The sequence below is a fragment of the Diplotaxodon limnothrissa genome, linkage group LG17 (genome assembly GCF_057381915.1).
Source record: "Diplotaxodon limnothrissa isolate DT_005_m linkage group LG17, D_limnothrissa_male_GT1.1, whole genome shotgun sequence".
NCBI classification, from domain to species: domain Eukaryota; kingdom Metazoa; phylum Chordata; class Actinopteri; order Cichliformes; family Cichlidae; genus Diplotaxodon; species Diplotaxodon limnothrissa.
Genome location: NC_140612.1, coordinates 5020537 through 5041012, shown reverse-complemented (window position 1 = coordinate 5041012; position 20476 = coordinate 5020537). Strand labels below are relative to the sequence as shown.

At 40.5% G+C, this 20476-nt stretch overlaps 1 protein-coding gene across 1 annotated transcript; it reads right to left on the bottom strand.

The window, feature by feature from the left end:
• Window positions 1-1880: 1880 nt before the first annotated feature.
• On the bottom strand, window positions 1881-20462 carry rbm17 (RNA binding motif protein 17). Its single transcript, XM_085376227.1, has 13 exons — window positions 20436-20462; window positions 19886-20033; window positions 18270-18386; window positions 17101-17267; window positions 16745-16857; window positions 16431-16481; window positions 15006-15141; window positions 14696-14847; window positions 12354-12398; window positions 6407-6483; window positions 6100-6198; window positions 5949-6021; window positions 1881-2115 (listed from the first exon to the last, which is right to left on the bottom strand). Exons 2-13 carry the CDS (start codon window positions 20006-20008, stop codon window positions 2012-2014), a joined length of 1257 nt encoding a protein of 418 aa, XP_085232353.1. The 5' UTR covers window positions 20009-20033; window positions 20436-20462; the 3' UTR covers window positions 1881-2011.
• Between the last annotated feature and the right edge of the window lie 14 nt (window positions 20463-20476).

The window sequence follows — 20476 nt, the reverse complement described above, 5'->3', positions numbered from 1 at the left end:
GGATTATGCCATCAAACTGTGCCCCCTAACACACGGTGTAAGGTCAGGATTGTAATGACCTCTCTGCGGGCTATTCTGTAAAGCTATGGAAGTCACCTGGAACCAGTCTTCAATGAACAAACAATTTATTATGACAGGATTTAGTTTAGTTTAAAAACTATTCAGAAACCTTGCTTAACTGTCTCTAATGTGAAAGACACATACCGGATTTTAACCTCCAAAGTCAAAGTAGATGTTCCCAGTATCTTTGAAGGCATGTCGTTAACAAGGGAATTAGTTGTAGTTTTGGACCTGGCCATAGATGTTGAGCTCTGCCTGTGAGCACAGAAGTCCCACTCAAGTGCTCTTGTGTTTGCAAGGGGCAGCCAATCAGACGAAAGCTGGCTTAAAGGGAGAAGAGTTCAAACTGTTTGATTCCTACAGTGGATGAACTGAGGGCTTCCATCAAGGCCCAATAGAAGATAAACAAGGAGAGTAGAGATCAAGAGAAAGATGACCCTTTGAAGTAAGAGCAGAGCAGTGGTCTTCAATTAGCATGCATTTGATATGCAAGTGGCTGTGGAAAATTCATTTTTGTCACCTTGTTGATTTAAAGATCAGAATCTGGAGTAATATCTTGGACACAAGTTGTCATCAGGATAACTACGAAAGCATAAACAGTTCTTTCGAATTATGCCACCAGCAGCCAACATGTAAATAGTAATGTACTCGGGGTAACTTCCTGACAAGTGCTGCACAACACTGTTGAAGATCAGCCTGAGAATGCTGCAGGAGGCGACCCGATAGTTGTTGGGGAGCATACCACACGTGGGATATGATTCACATGCAAGGCGCTTTACGTCATTTACACTGGAGTGGCTGACAGGAAAGAGACAACTTACAGCAAGTGGCCTATGGTGGAATCAAACTGAGGCCAGTGCAATAAATATTCAAGCTCAGTACATGGTGTGCGAGTGTGCGCTCCACTACGGGAACTACTGTGAGCAAACATCGTGGCCACCCCCCCTCAAGTTGCACTGTTGACACATTCGTTAGTTTCATAGACCAAACAGCACTCTGCTGTGCATGCTCAGGACACGCGCTCAACATCAAGCCCTGCTCCTGGCTTGCACTCTGACACAAACACACTGCACACGCTCAGTAAAACACTGAATAATCAACTTACATTTTGTTGTTTAATTTAATGCTCTCTTAGCTGGGCTTATTTCATAATCAAAATGATCAACAAGAGCAGTCGATCAAACATTTGATTTTATTCCTCAGCTTTTACCCATTAACTCCCATCACTTCAACCTTTGACCACTGCAACCCTAAATGAATGGAATGATTAAATCTTTTAAATGGGTCTCGCTTCTTGTTTCTGTTTCTCTGTCCAACCCGTTTCCCTGATCTGATTTAAACCTTCTCCAGTGGGATCCTTCCTGACGTTTTTCACGGGAACCTCCAGGGCCCTTCTGGCGCACTTACATAAGTTCTGAATGAGGCTGGGGTTGCGTTCACTGTCCCAGTCCCCTTCCTATAATCTGGCAAGGCTAAATCAAGACAGTCTCTGCCTGAGGATGTGTTAACACTAGCGAGGAACCTGCGTTATGTCAGACAAACTTCAGACAAGGAAAGTAGGCTTCCTGGAGATACAACATATGATTGGAGTGGGTTTCTAGAGTTTAACCTCTCGTTATATTAGTGTTCATATTTTGACACTTAAGAACACAACGACAGTCAACATGAAGAATGAGCTTTGTTGTCTTAACTAATGAAGATCTAAAACCAGAAACAGAAAATTTTCTATGTAAAAATGACAAAACCATCAACTCAATGTTGTTTATATCCTTTATTCTTTTTACATAAAAGGTTTTTTGTTTTTTTAAACACAGGACAAACAAGCCAATATACTACAGACATGTATCACTACACAGACTGCTGTTCAGGAAATATAAAAAAGGTTTATGTACATGTGGGGAGATGATGTGAGCTCCTTGTGTGGTGGTTCTTGTAGTTTCCCAGGGTGAATTCAAACCTGCTCGCCGAGGTCCAAAACCCGAAACTTGTCTAGATTGTAGAAGCAGGCCTTGACAACTCGCCCACCGAAATATCGTCCGTTCAGATCCACAACAGCTGCAAAAGAGAGGAACAATTAATGTCAGAACCTGGGAAAACAAAGTAGAGTCATATGCAAAAAGAACAAAATCCACCACATTTTGGGACATTATGTTTCAGTCCACCTGACACTGGCAGGTTGCACCTTGCATCATCCAGGAACTCATTGATGCTTCCGAGCTAGGAGGAAATCCCCCAAGGACACCCATGATCTCATTAGGAGCATGTTGTGATATCAGTAATGCATACATGCATGCATGTGGGGCTTACCGAGTACCATTTTGAGTTGCTGCAATGAAATTTCAGCCCAATGGACCAACCTCCTTCATTTTCACATACAAATGTTGATCTTTTTCCATCTCCATGAAACAAACGTGGCATCTTTTCACTCCTAACATTTTACCCAGTCCACATCAGTATAGATACCCAACAACTCAGCTGCATGCTGTTTTGTTTTTTTTTAACAATATGGCTGTTAAAAAGTTGTACAGTTGAGGCTGCACCCTATTCTGATATTTACTGGGTAAGCATGTGGCCTTCAATTAAAAACACTGATCAAAACAGGCCCATCAAAGACATCAGAACACCGATGCTGTGGAGCATCTGGCACAAATCTGGAAACCTTGTGTTTCTTTGAAGCAGATCCCTACTAACATGAGAATGTTGTATCACTTACGCACAGGAAGAACAAAACACAACAAACTAAAACAAAGTCACTATTGTCTCAATATGTTTTATGGTAGATTTATTCTCTGTGACCTCCAAAGATCAGTTCATCTCTCCTTTGTAAAAAATAAATTATTACACTGTTTATGAAAAACAGCCGGCTCATGCTGGTAGTTCCCAGCAAACAACACTCAAGAAGAGAAAAAAAAGAAAACTTTTTTTGGCTCTCGTAGGTCTGCATTCTAGGAAAATAGGAAATTTTATGTCAGGGTCATTTCCCAGGACCGTCTCCTAAAGATGAACCACTGAGGTAATGATCCTTTAAAAAGGACGCGTCTTATCCGACTGTGTGAGAGAGGACAGGATTCAGCATTAGTCACTGAGGCATGTGTGTCCCAAGCATGATAATGGATCTTGAAGGACGCCGGAGATCACTTCAGTTGGTAGACAGCCATAAAGCGTGTGCATATGCACAAAACAACGTGTGTTATGACTACAGCAGCTAAGGGGAACATCTTGATTCGTATGGAAACAGATGGTTAGTGTACAATTGTGCATCTTTTCAAAGATGAATTCAGACCATTTTTTAAACGTGCTTTCTTCACAAGGGTTAGAGAGCAATTATTTTATGTTATGGGTGCGGTTAGGTTTGCGGATGATTTACAAAAGTTGTGCTGTTTTCTAAACGCAGGCGCACTCTGTTCATTTCAATGTGACTCGCACAATCTGCCAAGAGCTGTGGGTAATTTACTAACAGGACAAGCATATCAATATAAATCAGTTGTACATGTGTACGTTCAGTGTAGGCCTACAGTGGCAGTCATGAGCTCGTTAGAATGGAAACAGGCTTTAGTAATTGCTTCGATGTTGACAGTACCACCATAACGGTTCTACGCTGAGAAAGAGACAGAAAAACACCTATTGCCAAAGTGCATGCAGCTGAATTTGTGTAACCCATGACAAAAAAAAAAAAAAAAAAACAGTCATGTGTTAGAGGATCACGAGATCATGGTGAAAACCATGTGCACCTTTTATGACCCTGAAATCAAAATGCTTAAATTTCAGTGTAATAAAACTAAAAAAAAAAACTTAAGAGACATTTTTTCCTTAATAAAGATTTATTAACATAAATGCATCAGACCAACATCCATATCCAAGGCCTGAATATACTAAGGACAGGGTCCAAATTCAACATAGTCATCCTCCCTGTTCTTGCCATTCGTCAGCTGTTTCGCTTTGACCCTCCGTGCAGGCTGTGAAATAGCCACAGAAGCCGCAGTTTACAGGAACCAGAAACCGAGAATTGAAGAATTGCAATAAGTTTTGCTGCCGCTGGCACTGCGTGACTCTTTTAGTTTCCAGGTCATTTCGGAGTTCACTAAACAAATTTAGAATTAGGTGGCTTTGTAATCCATCCATTTTTAACCACATCCTCATCTGAAATTAATAAGCGCACCCTTAACTTACTGCGATGTCTCCTCTACAAAGCAATAACCAATGTGAAAAAAAAACTGTTATTAGATATACATCTTATGCATAGCAAAACTTAAATATTCCCCTCACTAAATTTTGTGCCCTGAGAAAGGAACTCCGAGTAACGCCTATGCAACAGGGCCAATTGCAAAAATCTGAGTTTCCACCTCTCATGTGCAATACTGTCACTGTGCTGTTTCGGTAAATGCCAAGCAGAAAGTGCTAAATGTCCAACAACAGATCTAAATTCATCATTATAAATCTTTACAACTTCTCAGAAAAATGACAAACTGTTCCTTTAACTATTGTCATTTACTATCTGTAATCTAATGAAGGTAATGAACAACTTTCTGTTTGAGGACAATGTGCAATCGCCAGGCTCTGTAACCTTTCCATCACCTCATACTCACGTCAGCAGTGAAGAGAACCGACAGGATTATTTAGCTGGTTTCTATGTAGCCATTAAACCTTTCAAAGAATAGCCGGGAAAATTTAACTTCAAACTTATCTTCTTGGGTAGTATTGCATTCCTTCAAGCGTGAACACTACTGTGATGTACTGTTGTGTTGCCACTGCTTAAAAAACAAAACACAAAAAAAACCTAACAGCAACAACTCTGCATGTTGATTAGTAGTGTTCTAGCAGAATACAGTATGTTTCAGTATTTGAGAGGCTTTAGCCGACCGTCTGACCTGGGAATCCTGTCACCCAAAACTGCTTCTTACTACTTTTGAGTCACTGTCACGCTCACCCTGTCTCAACACTGAAGACAGCATCGATTGCTTTAACGGGGAAGTTGGCGTTTGCTTTTTGTGCACATTCAAGATGAGCGATAAAAATCAGAGAGAGCGGTCAAGATCAGAACAGGGCTTAAAGGGAGCCATCAAAGGGTGTTTCACAACCGCGCTGTTTGGTCTGTTTAAATCAAATGTAGACAGATTGCAGTCAGATTGGCAACATGCTTGATGTCTCAATTGGTGGATTCAAGTCTTAGTTGCACATGATGACCAGAGGTGCACAAAGATGCAACCTTGGAGGGGAGATAAAAATCAGAAGAAAATCAGGTTTAACTGGGTTCCAGCATATTATTTACAGCTACCGTGACGGACACTAAATACAACAATCACCTCCGGCCTGTGAGTGCGAGAACATGCCCTCAGACTTCACTTTCCGGATGCTTCGTCATCACCTGCAGAAACGGATCACTTAGTGTGAGACTTTTAATTTGATTCTTTATGGCAGGTTTTAGTGTCGTTCTTTGAGAACCTGCCCTGCTTTCTGAGAGCTGTGATATAAGACGCCTGGGTTGCTGGGTCACAAATGATGTAACACCGCAGGGAATGGGAGTCTCACCTTGTTTCCGATCTGGGCCAACTCATTTAGAATGGGACACATTTTCACCCACATTATTAGAGCAGTTGTGCAATGATTCCTCCCCCCCCCCAAAAAAAAGAGAAAGAAAAAGGAAAAGTGCGATGCTGTTACATGAAGTAATTTAGGAAACAGTCGCCTACATATGCAGACTGAAAACCATTGTTTAAATGAGAATGGAAATGTCTGAGGCAACCACTTTCATTATGAACAAGTGCACAGCGAGGAAGTTCCTCAAACTCCTGTGACGCTTGAAGGCAACATGGTCTGATGCAAATCCCCGATATCTCATGAGTTGAGGCCTATTCCAGGGATGGCGCTTAAAAGAAGTGAATACTGACCTTTGATGGCCGACTCCACCCTCTCAAACTCCAGAAATATTCTGACGGCTTCATCATCTGGCACCTCTGCAATCTGACAGCGGAAAGAATCTTCACGCTTCTGTTTTGATGACTTTACGTAAATCGAGTTTTATAAATCACTTCATCTCACCTCAAAAATGACACATTTAACTACTTTGCCGTATTTCTCGCATTCCTCTTTCGTCTCTCCCTCCAAGTCCTCGTCCACCTCTCCTCGCCCCACCATGTTCTACGAAGGGAAACGACACATGTAACCAAGCTGCACGGGACATCAGACTAGTCATAATCTCATATTAAAACTGCAGTCTTTCCATCACCCCAGTGTTCTGTGTTGAAATAATAACATGTGCCACTTATAACCCACTGATCATTTTTCTAATGCTATAGTAGCCAAACCTAGAAAGGGGGAATTTAACAGCACACAGGGATACACGTACCCTCAGCAGGACCACCTTGGTCGGGTTTTTCAGGATCTCAGTGAGCGGGTTCGCGTCAGACTTCTTGGAGGAGTCAGCTGATTGGAAGAAAACAGAGGTGATCGTAATTTTTTCCTTATCATCAGAATATTTACAGGCAGCAGGTATGCTGGATGGAGCAACAGAAGGTGTCGGACGATAAGTGGATTTGTGCGGGACTGTTCAAAACTTGGGAGCTTGATTCAACACAGATGATAAATGAAACAATTCAGCAGTTTGTTTTGCGTCAGCTGGTCTGATATCTGCTTCGTCTGACATCCAGTTGGCTTTTACTGTGCTGCTGAGAAGCCACTCTGGGTCGTTCTGGGTCATTCAAGTAATAAAACTGTTAAGATTTCTGGAAAGTGGCCAAGTTGCCAGTCTCACTCAAATACTGAAATGTATAAAACAAAACAGAGCTGAAGTTTTCCTGCTCATCTTTATATTTTTCTGTTTAGATATTAAGTTAAACAACTAAAAAAACAAACAAACAAACAAACAAACAAACAAACAAAAAAGAAAAAAAAAATGCAATTTCCACACTATTTTTCCACATTTCGGAAATCTAAATGACGATCTGACAAAAGTATTGATATTACTAATTAATAATAATAAGGGGTAAAGGGTGTGCTTAAGCTGCTAGCACATTTGAGAATATGAGAGACTATCAGAGTAGCTATGTTCTTATTTGACAGTCATTTAACTGGACAATAAACAACGCTGATAACAGAGCTCAAGTTATTCAACAGCCATACAGATAAGGTAAACATGGATGGAGCGATATCCAATTGTGCCCTCTAGTGGTTAAACAGAAACACTGACATGTTTAATGCCAGGGAGGAGTCTACGGAAGCGTAGAGCTGCCACCCAGGCAAAAGAAAAATACAAGTGTATCACGTTATAACGTGAAAGGTTTATTGTTCTAACAAGATACTTTTCCTGTTTGTACAATATACTTTTCACGTTTGAACAACATAATATCACGTTCGTACAATATCAATATTATATTGTACGAACGTGATAATTATGTATATTGTAATAACGTGATATTATGTTGTTCAAACGTGAAAAGTATATTGTTAGAACAATAAACCTTTCACGTTATAACGTGATACACTTGTATTTTTCTTTTGCTCTACGCTTCCGTAGGAGTCGGCCTCTTATTACAAATCGGCTATTTCATTTTTAATCTATGCTTGCGAAAAAACCCCTCATGTATACGAATTGATGTTAATTGGGTTTTTTTTTTGTTTTTTTTTTAAATTTGTCAGAATTTTCCATAAATGCTCCAATTTTTAAAAAAAGAAAAAAAGGCGGGAATTTTAAGGCAATTATGTGAATGCGCAGGCTTTACTGGGTTAAGTCATAATGGAATACATTGCAGATTTGACTTGTCATAAATGATTGTCCAGGGGTTAGGAGAACAGGTCAAAGAGCGAAAACTGCACAGAAGCCAAACATTTGATGAAAAGCTGTTGAGAGGGGAAAATAAGGGAGACTTGAAGCTTGTTCGCATTGGCAGCAAAGAGCATGCTGTACAGGCAAAACTCTGCACCCTGCTATAAGAAGCACAGACCAAATTCAAAGCAGGAAAGACTTAACCTCCTAAGACTTGAACCCTTCCACGGCATGCATTTTAATTTCTCTTTGATATTTGGGCATATTGGGGCCCAATGAACGTAAAAACAAAGAATTACCAGATCTTTTTTTTACCAGATTTTTGTCTTTAAGAAAAATAAGAGCCACATATGAGGATATTCGTTTAAAATTTTGATAGAACAGTAGCAGTATAATGTCCTTGTAAGTGGATATCAGGCCCTTGTAGAGCAAAATTGAGTATTTTGGTCTAAATAACCCAAAAAGTGATGTCCACATATGTGGACGCCAGGTCCTAGGAGGTTAAAATTAATTTTCATATTGAGGCCGGGTTGCAGCTTCAGCCTGGGCGGCATCACAGCATTATAGCACAGCAGAGCATTTGTGTTGCAGATTGCAGTACATACCAAGACTACAGTATTGTTTGATCGAATCGCATTTACAAAAGTTACAAAAAGGTGATCGAGGCCAAATTGATAAATAGAAGATAATTAGGGGACTCATAGTACGTTTATAAACAGCATGATGTATTGCCATGCATATATGATTTTTAAGTCAACCAGCTGTGGAATCTACTACAACACTTAGTATCCAGACAGTGTCTACCGCAGATTACGTGAATAATGAAAAACTGGTATGGAAGACGATATAGTAAAAGAGGATTTTATAACTTAATTTTTTATGACATTGGCTTATTTACATTAGCCTTATGGTTTACCTACAGTAGCACCTGGCAAAAATAACAAGCTGGAAAGAAAGTGCTTTAGTAGGCTGGAGGAATTCACATGGCTTGAAAGCCCTTAGCATAAAAGTACAATTATACAGTTATTTATCCAACATTAAAGTTTTGATATAGACCCTAAATACAGTAAACAAATGCAGGCCATTTAAACTTGACTTCAGATGTACATGGAAATATGAATATTCAAGATATGATAAATTAGATACTAATGTCATTAAATTAAAATAATAAGATCCTTCTGAAGGTGTTACAGGTGCACAAACTCAATCACTTTTTGCCCACTGGTAGGTGTCTGCCAGGCAACATAATAATATTCCCATTATCTGATACAGACAAGAAGCTTCAGGGGACTAAGATATGAGCCAAGTTTGGGTTACTCAACTCCTGATTATCAGATCGAGTTTGTAAGCAAACAAACAGACAGAGATTTGGTGTTATATACTGTTGATGCTGTATCGAGGTTGTCATATTATAGTGCACTGCATAATGACGCCACCAGAGGGCAGTCTCTACATGTGAAACACTGAGTGGAGCTAAGTGAGCTGTGAACAGGGTCATAGACAGAGTGCAAACAAAACTCCTGCTGATAAAAGTGAGCCAGACAAAATGGATACAGCTGTGTGCAGTAGGGCTGCACGATTTTGCATATAATGAGAATCACGATTTTTTTTGCTTAGAATTGAGATCACGATTCTCTCATGATTTTCTTTTCCAATATAAATATTTATTGCATTTATTAAGTGCACATCAACTTCGTAACAGTTGGGACTGAACATAAAAACCATAAATGTCTCACATTTTGTCTTTGCCGCAAAATGTTGTACTGCTTGTAATTCCGTCTCCACCGTTGCTCGACACTGTGTGTATACAGCAGGTAGTGCAACATTTGAAAAATAGTTGCGGGACGGCACAGTGTAGCGTTTGTCTAGGGTTTGTCTAAATCCCTTGTTTTGCTCAGTGTTGATGGGAACCATATACAGTGGGGCAAAAAAGTATTTAGTCAGCCACCGATTGTGCAAGTTCCCCCACTTAAAATGGTGACAGAGGTCAGTAATTTGCACCAGAGGTACACTTCAACTGTGAGAGACAGAATGTGAAAAAAAAATCCATGAATCCACATGGTAGGATTTGTAAAGAATTTATTCGTAAATTAGGGTGGACAATAAGTATTTGGTCACCTCAAACAAGGAAAATCTCTGGCTCTCACAGACCTGTAACGTCTTCTGTAAGAAGCTTTTCTGTCCCCCACTCGTTACCTGTATGAATGGCACCTGTTTGAACTCATCATCTGTATAAAAGACACCTGTCCACAGCCTCAAACAGTCAGACTCCAAACTCCGCCATGGCCAAGACCAAAGAGCTTTCGAAGGACACCAGGAAAAGTATTGTAGACCTGCACCAGACTGGGAAGAGTGAATCTACAATAGGCAAGCAGCTTGGTGTGAAAAAATCAACTGTGGGAGCAATCATCAGAAAATGGAAGACATACAAGACCACTGATAATCTCCCTCGATCTGGGGCTCCACGCAAGATCTCATCCCGTGGGGTCAAAATGATCATGAGAACGGTGAGCAAAGATCCCAGAACCACACGGGGGGACCTGGTGAATGACCTGCAGAGAGCTGGGACCAAAGTAACAAAGGTCACCATCAGTAACACACTACAACGGCAGGGAATCAAATCCCGCAGTGCCAGACGTGTTCCGCTGCTGAAGCCAGTGCATGTCCAGGCCCGTCTGAAGTTTGCCACAGAGCACATGGATGATACAGCAGAGGATTGGGAGAATGTCATGTGGTCAGATGAAACCAAAGTAGAACTTTTTGGTATAAACTCAACTCGTCGTGTTTGGAGGAAGAAGAATACTGAGTTGCATCCCAAGAACACCATACCTACTGTGAAGCATGGGGGTGGAAACGTCATGCTATGGGGCTGTTTTTCTGCCAAGGGGACAGGACGACTGATCCGTGTTAAGGACAGAATGAATGGGGCCATGTATCGTGAGATTTTGAGCCAAAACCTCCTTCCATCAGTGAGAACTTTGAAGATGAAACGAGGCTGGGTCTTCCAACATGACAATGATCCAAAACACACCGCCCGGGCAACAAAGGAGTGGCTCCGTAAGAAGCATTTGAAAGTCCTGGAGTGGCCTAGCCAGTCTCCAGACCTCAACCCCATAGAAAATCTGTGGCGGGAGTTGAAAGTCCGTGTTGCTCGGCGACAGCCCCAAAACATCACTGCTCTCGAGAAGATCTGCATGGAGGAATGGGCCAAAATACCAGCTACTGTGTGTGCAAACCTGGTAAAGACCTATAGTAAACGTTTGACCTCTGTTATTGCCAACAAAGGTTATGTTACAAAGTATTGAGTTGTATTTTTGTTATTGACCAAATACTTATTTTCCACCCTGATTTACGAATAAATTCTTTACAAATCCTACCATGTGAATTCATGGATTTTTTTTTTCACATTCTGTCTCTCACAGTTGAAGTGTACCTCTGGTGCAAATTACTGACCTCTGTCATCATTTTAGGTGGGGGAACTTGCACAATCGGTGGCTGACTAAATACTTTTTTGCCCCACTGTATTTAGCCAGGTGATAAGTGATAGCCTCCGTAATTTCTTTGTGCCTGCGGGAATTCGACGGGTATGGGGAAGCGCGGTATAAGGTTCCCGTTATTGATGTTTGGGTGGTTGACCGGGACGGATTTTCTCCTGTCACTTTCTTGGCCTTTACAGCTTCATCATCTCTCACGTGCTCTCCGTTGTTTTTTTCCCTGCCTGCTGGCTTCTGTATCACGTGGTATAAGGCTCCGCCCTTGTCATTTGTTTTCATGCAGATTATGTCCCGGATCAAAATGCGGTCATCTTTTTTTTTTTCTTTTTTTAATCGTTGTCATTTGGAAATGAGATCGCACATATGTATGAATTGAGATCGCGATTTTCTAACAATTAATTGTGCAGCCCTAGTGTGCAGTATTACCCTTGAGAACAGATACACACTTTATCTCCATTTAGCGCACTTTTAGCTACTGCCTGGTGTCAAATGTGGCAACAAACTCACATCAATAAGCTATGGAAGAATGTAGGTGTCCCAAAGTGCAAATGTCCTAATTAAACAGAAATTTAACCATTAAACTAATCATCTACTCTTGAAGTAAGAGAACACCAACTTAATATGATCAATGTTAGCAGTGGAAGCACTAGCAGCCTTCTTTCTTTGTAGGTCAAAGTCCACACGTCTATATTAAATGTGGTTATGCAAGGTTCCAATAAAGTAAGTTAGCTTTGAAATAATCCTCATCTACTTTACAAGCTTATAATACCCCCAGTTACCATATGTGATAAGTCAGGAAGGTACGAAGGTATCAATAACTGGATGTGTCCAAGCTGACAGCTGTTTTAACACAAATATGCTGCGTAGAGAACATGGATGCAGAGATTCATGCTAATACAATGAATCTGTGACACGTGCATAGAGTAACTGTGTGACAGTATGCATGTATATAAAAGTCATGCAAACACAAACTTTAAAGATGATCCGTGTGGCACATTCTGCAATATGAAAGGGAGAAAATGGGAGTGGAGGCCAACCTGCAGAGCCTGAAGTCTCAGTGGCACCTGATTGGCTGGAGCCTGCTGCTCACACACACACACACACACACACACACACACACACACACACAAAAAAATGAAAAGACATGCATGTAAAGGTCACTGTAAAACATCTAACTGATATTGAAATGGAATCTTGCTGTGGTCACACCCAAAACAAAAGTATGTGAAAACAGTGGACGGCTAAATAATCCACATGCTCACACAGACCAGGACAGGCTTGAGACAATAAAAGCAGCTTTTGATGCAGCTGACAGATACAGAAAATCACGTTAAAGCAGACAGGGTGAAAAGGAACACAGAAAGGCGGGGTGGGGCATAAACATCAGAACACGAGCGGTAGGGCTGGGCGATGTGGATCTTGAGGGGTAGGCTGAGAGTAACGTGCTACTGGAGCACAATGTGAAGAAATAAAAAAATAAAACAAAATTTAAAATCCAGTTGAGCTAACCTAGTTTAAAGGGGTCATAAAAGAGTATTTTATAAACAGAAGCCAATAAACCAAAACTGTAAAATTGATGGAGACCTATATATTTATTTATTTTAAATTATATGGCGCCAAATCACATCAACAGTCACTTCAAGCAGCTTGATATTGTAAGGCAGTGATACTCAAGGTTTGGCTGGGGACCCCGAGTGGGCTATGAAGGTACTGCAGGTGGCCCACAGCAATCACAGAAATTCAGTTTGACGTTATAAACATTTACAGTTACATATTTATATAAAATGATTCATTTCTATAAAAAGGGAATTAAAACTGGTAATAGGAAGTAATTAGTTTGTGATATTACTCACTACTCTGACTATTTAGGGCAGAGTAGTGAGTAATGTTGCTCTTGCACTGGAACTTGGGGCCCAGTGGTAGGTGGGTCACACAGTGGCTCAGCACTTAGCATATGACTGCAATACGTTTTAGCCATTTAGAGCAAAAAAGCCTGTGTTGCTTATGGTTTTGTTTGGTTTTTTTAAACCGAATTTTTAGGAAATGAATTGCTTTCTCTTGTAACTTGACTTTTCTTTTAAGATTTGGCCCATGGCATTTTCTGGTATTTAAGTGGGCCGCAGCCCTCTTGAATTAAATGACTTTTGTAAGGAAAAGACCCGACAATAACACAGAGAAAACCCAAAAATCAGATGACCCCCTATTAGTAAGCACTTGGTGACAATGGGAAGGAAAAATTCCCCTTTTAACAGGAAGAAACCTCTGGCATAACCAGGCTCAGGGTGGGGCAGCCATCTGCCGTGACCCCACAGCCACACATGTGCCTGTCGTAAATGCTGTTAGGAGTCTTACAAGCGCCTAACTGGCACGGTTGGATGGCACAAAGCTACAAGCACGAAGCCAAAGCTTTGGGTCCGACCTCTGGCTTTTCACTCCTGCATGTTTAGGGTTGAGACCCACACGCTGCATGCTTCAGGTAACACTGTCATTATAATATACAGAGGTACAGTGAACTTAACATTGAGTAATGGAGGGAGAAGAATCCTTACTAGACACGTAAGGATGATTATTACAAGCAGCAGAAATCATTTTACAGTGAGCTGATGGGTTTGCAGTATTTCAGGGTTTTAGTTCTGTTTTTACTCAGAGATTGGTCCATCATGGGAACATTAACACACACACACACAAAACCCAACTAAACTGTAATGTGCCTATTTACACAAGTGGCACAGAAACTTTATTAACACAGATACAGTCATGACCTGACTGCAAATGATGATTTGTGTTTTCCTACAAGGTCTTTTTGTACGTGCCAATTTTACCCACGCTTAGTGAGTTCAAGTGTAAACTGACTCACTAAGTCAACTCTTGAAGCATCATGAAAGAAAACATTAGCTTATTGCTTTGCTTTCTAACCAGCTTCATTTCTTAACGAGGCTTTTAGAGTGAAACATTTGCAGGAATTTGTATAAAAACCTAAACTGACAGTCTGACACATGATTACAAATTAATATACATTTCTTAATTTGTATATTTAGTTAAGACGTAATGCCGTTTTTAACAAATGGCAGTCTTATGTTTAAAATAATGACAGTAGTTCAGCTAAGTGCAGTTTAGTTTTGGTTTTCACTGTGAGAGTGAGCATAGAATTCAAAGTAATGAGAGAGTGGGGGCAGGGGAGAGAGCCGTAAACATCTATATGACTGCACAAACATTTATGTGACACAATGATCAAATTATAACTCGATCAACCAACTTCTCTGATCTAACCTGCTAATGTACCGTTTAAAAACAAAACAAATACAAAGGCATCGCCCAGCCCTAAGCTAAAGATGGAAAGGACAAAAAAAAAAAAAAAAAGCACAAAGGTCGCTCTTACGTTTTTCTGCTGCGTCACCTATGATGATCTTTCCACCTCTCTTGCTGGTCTTTTCCACGGACAGTGCCGTGCTGAGGCCTTGCTCGTGCTTCCCGAGGCCCTGGCCTTCTTTGAAGCCATATTTCTGCATAATCTTATGGGCCACTGTGCCTCTGCAGGAGAAGGAGAATTAATGAAACATTCAGCTATACAGTACATATAAACATGATATACAACTGATTAACTGTAGTACTTAACTTGAAGTACTTTTTATTCAAGCAGAAATAAATGAACTATATAAATCTACTTGTTGTGTAATATAAGCACCCACCCCATGTTAGCAAGGAAGGAGCTGGTCGGTCCGGGTGGTGAGCGGGGCCGGTCTGAGTCTTCATACATAGGTGGAGGGATGGCCGCCTTTGAGCCTCTGGCAGGACGGCCCTCATCTTCATAGGAAAATGAAGAGCCTGAGATCACACACACAAACAGAAAATGGCTGATGCAGTAACAAAGGGCTCAACTGCAATGTCAACATGCATTCAAAGTAAACTTTAGGCATATAAAGGTGACCTATTATGGTCATTTGAAGCGCCACATCTTTATTTGGAGCTGCATGATTCACAGTTAGATGGGGGTTGGTAAATACAGCTATATTCATCCTGTCTGAAACCATGTTTTAGTTCCTCTTCCTTTAACTTTAACACCACCATCATTCCATTTCCTCGACAGGCCGCCCTGTAGTAACCTGAGACAAACATACACGATATTGCCAAAGGCATTCACTTAACAACCGCTGACCCCGCTCTCTGATTTTACATGACCTGCTGCTTCATGTCTGAGTTGTTGTCATTTTCAATCGTTTCTACTTGGTTATAATACTACTAACAGATGACTGTGGAAGATTTAGCAGTGAAGAAATTTCATGACTAGACTTGTTGCTATCCTATCACAGTACCACACTGGAATTCACTAAGCTCCTGAGAGCAATCCATTCACCCACAAACATTTGTAGAAGCAGTCTGAATGCCTGCATGCTTGATTTTATCCACTTTGGCCGTGAGTGAGTGGGTGAGGAAGCACTTTTGGAATTACAGTATATGATATCCACTCTTACTGCCATTATATGGTTCTAGGAGCAGAAAGAAATGAGCATTCAGAAGTCTGAAAGCTAAATTTTTGTACTGTGTTAAAGTTAAAAAAACTTAAAATGCAGTGTGGCAGTACACACTGGCTGCCTTGTGTCCCGTTCTCTGTCGAGATGATCCCACACTGCTTCAATAAGGTTGAGGTTTAGGCTTTGAGGAGGCCAATTCATGAGTGATAGTGTTCCAGCATATCCAGGTGTGCCTTTATCTATCCAGTAAAAACATACCTTTATCTACCAATGCGTGTAAACACACTATTAATGTGTGCTATCATGCTGAAAAACAAAGCCACTCCCAATCAGATACTTCTCAGATGGTATTGCACGGTGGAGCAAAGCTCAAACCTGACAATCCTGACTTTACCAGCCCATCGGTTTTCACAAGATCCCAAAATCTGTGTGTCACGTTCTGTGTCCATGACACAGAAAGAAAATTCAGATATATTTTAAATGAAATTCTACTAAAAATATTCAAGCTCATAAGCCCCATTTTCCCTAAAAATCCTAACCCTGCAGGAGAAAAAAACCCTACAGTTTCTCTTCATTATTCTGCAGTGAGCCAGTTGTATGCTGCTACTAAGATAAATATCCCCTCAGACTTATCAGACTTACCATCTCTGTCCACAAGGGAAGATGGAGGGGCAATGGCTGCTCCACCCATGCCTGAAACAGAGACAAAAACAGATCAAACAATCAGGCAAGTGGGTTTTACTTTTTGTTTTACTTTCAAAATAACTTCAGTGATCAATTTATGATAAGAAAACAAAGACAAGTAATCTCTGGGAGGGGCACAAACCATCTAGGGTGTCAACTGATTTGAAATCACGAGACGCTAAATGTCTAAACAATGTGGATAAGGATCAGATCACAGATTATTTTACTTGCAAATCAGAGTCAAAACATCATTCAGTGTTTCAAGAACTCACTTCTTTTCCTCCTCTCCTTTTCGTACTCCTCCTCCTCATCCGAGTCTTCCTCTGCTGCCGGGAAACGAGAGAAACCACTGGGAGCTCCACTTTCGTGTCTGTCTTTCCTTTTCCTGCAGACACAACGCCCACATTCAGGATTTAGTTGTCTGCTTCATTCAGTTCATTTCTAAATCAAAGTAAAGATCCTCCAAATTCCTGAAAACTAATAAATAAAAATCTATTTTAATCATTTTAAATGTGGAAGAATAGAAAGCTTCAAGTATTTTATTTCATCTAGTTTGTCAATCTTTAGCTTGTATAATACATCGCCTACTGAGGAGAATTTAAAACAAAAGAAAAGAAAACAGCCATACTTTTCCCTCTCTTCAATTTCCTTCTGCCGCTCCTGCTCCCTCTGTCGCTGCCGTTCTTCTCTGTGACGCTTCACCACCTTCTCGTAGTCATTGGGGAACATGGGGTCATACTCGTCTGCTAAGGGGATCAGCACATCACTAGCAGAGAAGGCACTGGGGACTGCATCCTAAAGCAAGAACCAGCAACATATGAGTGAGATAAATGAGTTCCTTTACAATTTTTACACTGGACACTGTTATATTCTCCCTCTGCATCTTTGGCAAAGATCCAACTGAATTAAATTAAAAAAAAAAAAATTAAAAACAGCAAAATACAGACAACATGAAAGAACTGGTTGACAACATTACGCTATAGAATACTATATGTAATACTAAAGATAAAGCTGGATTTATGGCACACGAGGGGTGGATGAACGCTGGGGAAATGTGGTTTTTATACATGTTTACGCATATTAGACTGGTGATGTGATTCTTCAATTATCTTTATACCTGCAAAGCAAAGAGCAGTTGTTTTTAACTAAAGAAATAAAACTTATTTCATTCCACCTTGCTCATCTCTACTGCAGCGCTGCCTCACTGTCACCCAGAAAGGAGCGACTGCAGCTCCACATACACTCATCACTGAACCATGACGACAGCCGTGTAAATCTGTTTCTTCCTGTCTCATGTAGAAACTGAGAAGCTTGAATTTAGTATCTGACCAGTGTCCAATAAAGAAGCAGTGGCTGCTGCTTATCAAACAAATCAGCAGATTTATTTTAAAAACAGCATTCAGTCTCGACTTGATTTGGAAACAGTTTTATTTGTAGTTCAGCAAATCTCATCATATCCGAGGAAGCATTGACTAAAAGAATCCTTGTAAAGCTTTCCAAAGGTTGCTGGTGTTACTCTACAAATATGCAACCTGTCTCAAAGTGAGCCTTTGCTTTTAACATTCAGCCTGCAAGCCACGATCAGAGAGAATGTGAACACACAGCAACGTCAGACACGATCACCACCAGCTTTGTCGTTATAAAAGACCGGGTCTAACAGATATTTAAGACTCAAGTAATGCTGCACAAACAGCATAATTTGTCCAGGTGTTTTTCAATATTTCCATACTGACCAACCCAGTAACAGTTTAACACTGGTCTTGAGTACCCATCCATAACAAACACTGTGAGCCGTACCTTGAGGCCAGCCGCAACATGTGGAGGAGCGTCTGTGATCTGTCGCTCATCACTGGAACTTCCTCTCTTAAGATCAATGACAGGCGCCAAGACGGTGGTCTGCTTCATCCGCTGGGTCTACAGAAAAGAAAAAAAACAACAAAAAAAAAAAAAAACAGCATAAACAAAACAACCAATTAACCTTGTTCTTCTTCTGATCAGTGACTGTAGAAATACATCAAACAGAAAACCATTTGCTCCACACTGGCATGACAGACAGTTGCTGCGGATATGTTGGCTGCACATCCCAAACATGCTCTACTGAATTGTAATCTGGTGACTGCAGAGACCATTCGAGCACAGGGATCTCATTATCACATTCAAGACACCAGTCTGGGATTATCTGAGCTTTGTGACATGGGATGCTATCTGCAGGAAGCAGCCATCAGAACATGGGCACACAGTGGTCATGATTGGATGGACATGGTCAGCAACAATACTCAGAAAGGAAGTAGCATTAAAAAGAAAAAAACCTCAGGCTGTATAAACAAGCCCAAATTATGGCAAGAAAACTGCTGTATATAGACAAGTTCATTCAGAGATGCTTTTCGGCATACTCATTTGTGGTTTACTCATAGGGGTTATTTTGTAACTCAAATAACCACTATGTCGCCCAGGGCTGCAATGATTCATCAAGTAAATCAAATATTTCAATTTAAAAAAAGTTTTTAAACACAAATCTTTTGCTTTGATGCTTCGTTTAACATACGACTCTGTAGCGTGCCATTATCACCATGGAAATGCAAGCATTTCACCCACATTTACATGTAAAAACAAACCTACAATAGAAACTTATTTAGGAGCAGCATGTAAATAATAGGTTTGACCAAATTAAGTCCACACAGCCGCCAGTTTTCAACAAAAGCACTGAAACACAACGGCAAGAGTGATGATGACGCTGGTTTAAGATGGAGCCATATTCTTTTTACACATACACAGATTGCAAAGAGCAAAAAGGCAGAGCCGTTACCGAGACGGTAAGCTCAGGCTGAGTGAAAGAAAACTTGTTTCAGGTGTCCAAAACATCAGCGTGCTTCCTGTGATCAACATTAAAACCTTTACTGGGAAAAAGTGAGTGGGAGTCCTTCATCAAAGCACCTGATCAACAAACTCCAAAGTGATGAAAAGTGAGCATCGTAGCTGCTCCATCCACGGCCATTTGTTTATTTTTTTTTTTAAAAAGTCCTGTAAAGCTGCAGAAGTTTTATTAAAATCTGCAGAACTATTAACTTAGTCTGATACTGTGTTTAAATCATACAGCTTAATGAAGGCTGACGGCAACCGCTCAGTTTTACATAGAAGTGAAGAATGAGGCAAGACTGGGATGTACTAGACCAGATTTAATTCAAAACATTCATAACATTTTTCAGACCAAATGTAAAATAATATAAAATATTTTGTTAATTAAATTACATTAATATTTAACAATATAAAAAAAGAGCTTTTTTCACAAGCTAATAAAAATGTACACACATAAGCACTAGTATCATCATTTCTGACCATCTTATAAACAAAAGTGTACGTTAAGCTTGATTGAATGACAGCCCACTATAATACATGTGTAGTACTGCACGCACCTTGGCCTGTGTCAGAGCCGCCTTCTTCACCTTCAGCTGGGACTGTAGCAGCTTGAAGTTCTTGGACCAGCCTTCGGTCTTAGTGTCACTGGCACCCACACCGAGGTCATCATAGAGCGACATTGCTGTCCGTCAGTGCTCCTGTTGCCTTCGGACACACAAACACGTTTCACTTCTCAATATTTATCGAGCCTACGGTATCATCATTCAGTCCTTCACTGCTTGGAAAAGCAAAAAATTAAAAAAAATTAAATCGGTTATAACGTGCAACAGCTAAATCACAAATCTCCGCTATAACCTTTTGTGATTCCGTCGTTTGATACTGAAGCAAATTTCCCAGGAGAAACTGGGAAACGTTAGCTAGCTAACGAAAGCTAAGGCTAGTGTTGCTAATGTCTGCTCCTTATGAAATGTGTCAAGAAAAGACCCAACATTCGTTCCACTGTCTCTATACCTACCACTATTAAATAGAATTTAAAATTAATTACAAGTCAGTTCATATTAATCTACTTTTTTTCTTTAAAAAGGCTAACCAGCACATTTGATATACCTCCTCACTGCTCGTAACGGAAGCCGGAGCGCAAAAACAAA